Raw genomic sequence first — 2,500 nt, 5'->3', positions numbered from 1 at the left:
CTAACTGGCCCGCCAACCTGCCACCCGAGATAGAATCTCTCCACAGGGCAGTGATGACTGGTTTATACATTGTGTGTTCCAGAGGCCCTGCTCCTGAACCCGGACCCGAAGCAGTACGAGTGGGTGTGTCAGGGAGTCACTGTAGTCGAGAACATGGACGACGGAGAGGAGCTGATGCTGACCGATGTGAGTCCACCTCCTGTTCACTTATATAGACTCACATTCACCAGTATCAACGCTCATAAGCAGAGCCGTCCCTAGACCTTTGGGGGCCCTAGGCAAAAACAAATGTAGGGGCCCTTCCTTTTGGCCTTAAAGCAGATCTCAGCACCAGATGGGGTACAGCTGTTTGGTTGAAATGATGTTTGACATGATGATCGACATTACGAGGGGCTCTCTGATTGGCCGGTTGAGATTATGTTTGACATGATGATTGACATTTTTAGGGGCACTTTGATTGGCTGACTGACCTCCCTACAACCAATGAAATAACTAAGAGGACCTTGATTAAATAATTCCATTACTAATTTGGCAGTTAAACTGAGATACATAAAAACATATATGTATGTGGGCAAGGCGATCGCGTCTAACGCAGGATACGCTGGGTTCGAGCCCAGCTCTCGGCGTTGCTACAGGCTGGCCGGTCGTTCATACTAACACAATTGGCAAGTGTTAGAGGGTGGGAAAGCCGGTGGGTGGGGATTTGACGTTGTGGACAGCGACTCCTACCGGTCGGTTTGGTGACGCCAGTGCGACGGAAGCAGGAAGTAGCGGGGGCAGCGTGAGCCTCCCACGCGTTACTCCTCGCTACTGAGAGTTCGAGCTGCTGCGGTGAAAAGATGCGACAGGCTGCCTCCTCGTGTACCGGAGGGGACACATGATGCAAGGCTTCTGTCCTCACTACAACCGACCTGTGGGAGGCATAGTCTAGCAACGTCAAGACAGGGGAGGGAAGAATTGGATAATACGAAATTGGGATGGGAGAAAAATAGAAAATGGGGAGAAAAAGTGGATACAAAAAATAAAATAATCAATACATCCAATGCACAGTCCAAAGTAGGGGTGGAACGGTTCACAAAATCGACGGTTCGGTTCATATCACGGTTTTAGGTTTACGGTTTTTGGTTCGGTTCGGTATATGTTGTTTTTTATTTAAAAAAAAATTAACACTCCAAAAATACCATACATCAACATAAGATATATAGCCTAAAAAGAATCCAACTTTTCAGTTATTCTCAAGGACATAGTCATGCAAAAACTGAAAGAATGAGGCCATTTGACATCAGGCACATTATTTTGACAGTGACGGTTAGAGCTAGGAGAGATTTTGGTACAGCAAGAGGGGAGGCATTGCTGATTTAAACATGCTTCTCATTTATTTGGTAAAAAAAAAGGTTTACCTTTAATAATGTTTGGCACACAAAGACCGAACTGACTGAAAAATATAGGCAACATTTGTCCAGTATTAACTCGTCAATATACCCCCCTTCCCCACTAATCGAACTGGTGTCGTGGAGTCACTTCTCTGTGAGCGTTTCCATGGTTAGCTTGCGGCTAACATTAGTTAGCTTGCGGCTAAAGTTAGTTAGCTCGTAGCTAACGTAATGTTATATAACCGAACAATACACACATGCCCGAATGCGTACCGTTCGGTACGACCTCCACGGTTCGGGGCATGTGTGTATTGTTCGGTACACGGTTCGAATGCGTACCGTTCCACCCCTAGTCCAAAGCCATGATCACTAACCACTGTGTTATCAATCTGTAACTGATTTTCCTTGTTTTATCTTAATTTGTATCTTTTATTTTGTCTTTATCTTGTTGTATTACTACTTTTAATCTTGTCTTATTTATTTCAACTGTAACCCGTCAACATTGGAAACGAGGTCAACCTCAATGATTTTACAAGCTTAAATAAAGGTTTGATGATGATGATGATGATGATGATGATTTTTATTTAACCTTTAACCTGATGATGACAATGATGATCTGCCTAGTGGGCAGGACAGGCCTGCTCATGTCATGAATCCATTTGATTCCATATTCTCAATTAGTGAAAAACTATTAAACAATCAGTCTGAAAAACTGAAGATTAGTGTGACATTACCATAGGTGGCGCATTACCACTGTTTATGACACATTTAATCTATGTATATAATTATCTCTCTTTCTCCCCTTTCTTCTCTCCTCTTTCTCCTATACCTCTCTCTCCCACTCTCTCCTCTCCTTCTCTCTTCCCCCTCTCTCTCTTCTCTCCTTCTCCCCCTATCTCTTCTCTCTCCCATTCTCTCTTCTCTCCTTCTCTCTTCACCCCTCTCTCTTTTATTTTCTCTCTCTCCTCTCCTTCTCTCTTCCCTCCTCTCCTTTTTTCTTCTCTCTTCACCCTGTCTCTCTCTCTCTCTCTCTCTCTCTCTCCCTCTCTCTCTCTCTCCCTCTTCTAGCAAGCCTTTGATGTGCTTGGTTTCACCGCGGAGGAGAAGATGAGTGTGTATAAACTGAC

The 2,500-nt window shown here is 44.3% G+C and overlaps 1 protein-coding gene across 1 annotated transcript in view; it reads left to right on the top strand.

Annotated features, from left to right (window-relative positions):
• Positions 1–2,500, top strand: part of LOC311240528 (myosin-16-like) — a gene marked incomplete at both ends in the record, with an annotated part of 45,355 nt that overhangs the window by 8,830 nt on the left and 34,025 nt on the right. The window contains 2 exons of the mRNA XM_084329107.1: positions 83–186; positions 2,442–2,500. The exon at positions 2,442–2,500 is cut by the window's right edge and continues 80 nt beyond it. Coding sequence (XP_084185233.1) covers positions 83–186; positions 2,442–2,500 — 163 coding nt within the window. The remainder of the gene's footprint in view (positions 1–82; positions 187–2,441) is intronic.

The sequence above is a fragment of the Notolepis coatsorum genome, assembly GCF_963971535.1.
Source record: "Notolepis coatsorum genome assembly, chromosome: 14".
NCBI lineage: Eukaryota > Metazoa > Chordata > Actinopteri > Aulopiformes > Paralepididae > Notolepis > Notolepis coatsorum.
Note: the sequence above shows the minus strand (reverse complement) of the source record. Positions and strands in the feature narration are given on the sequence as shown.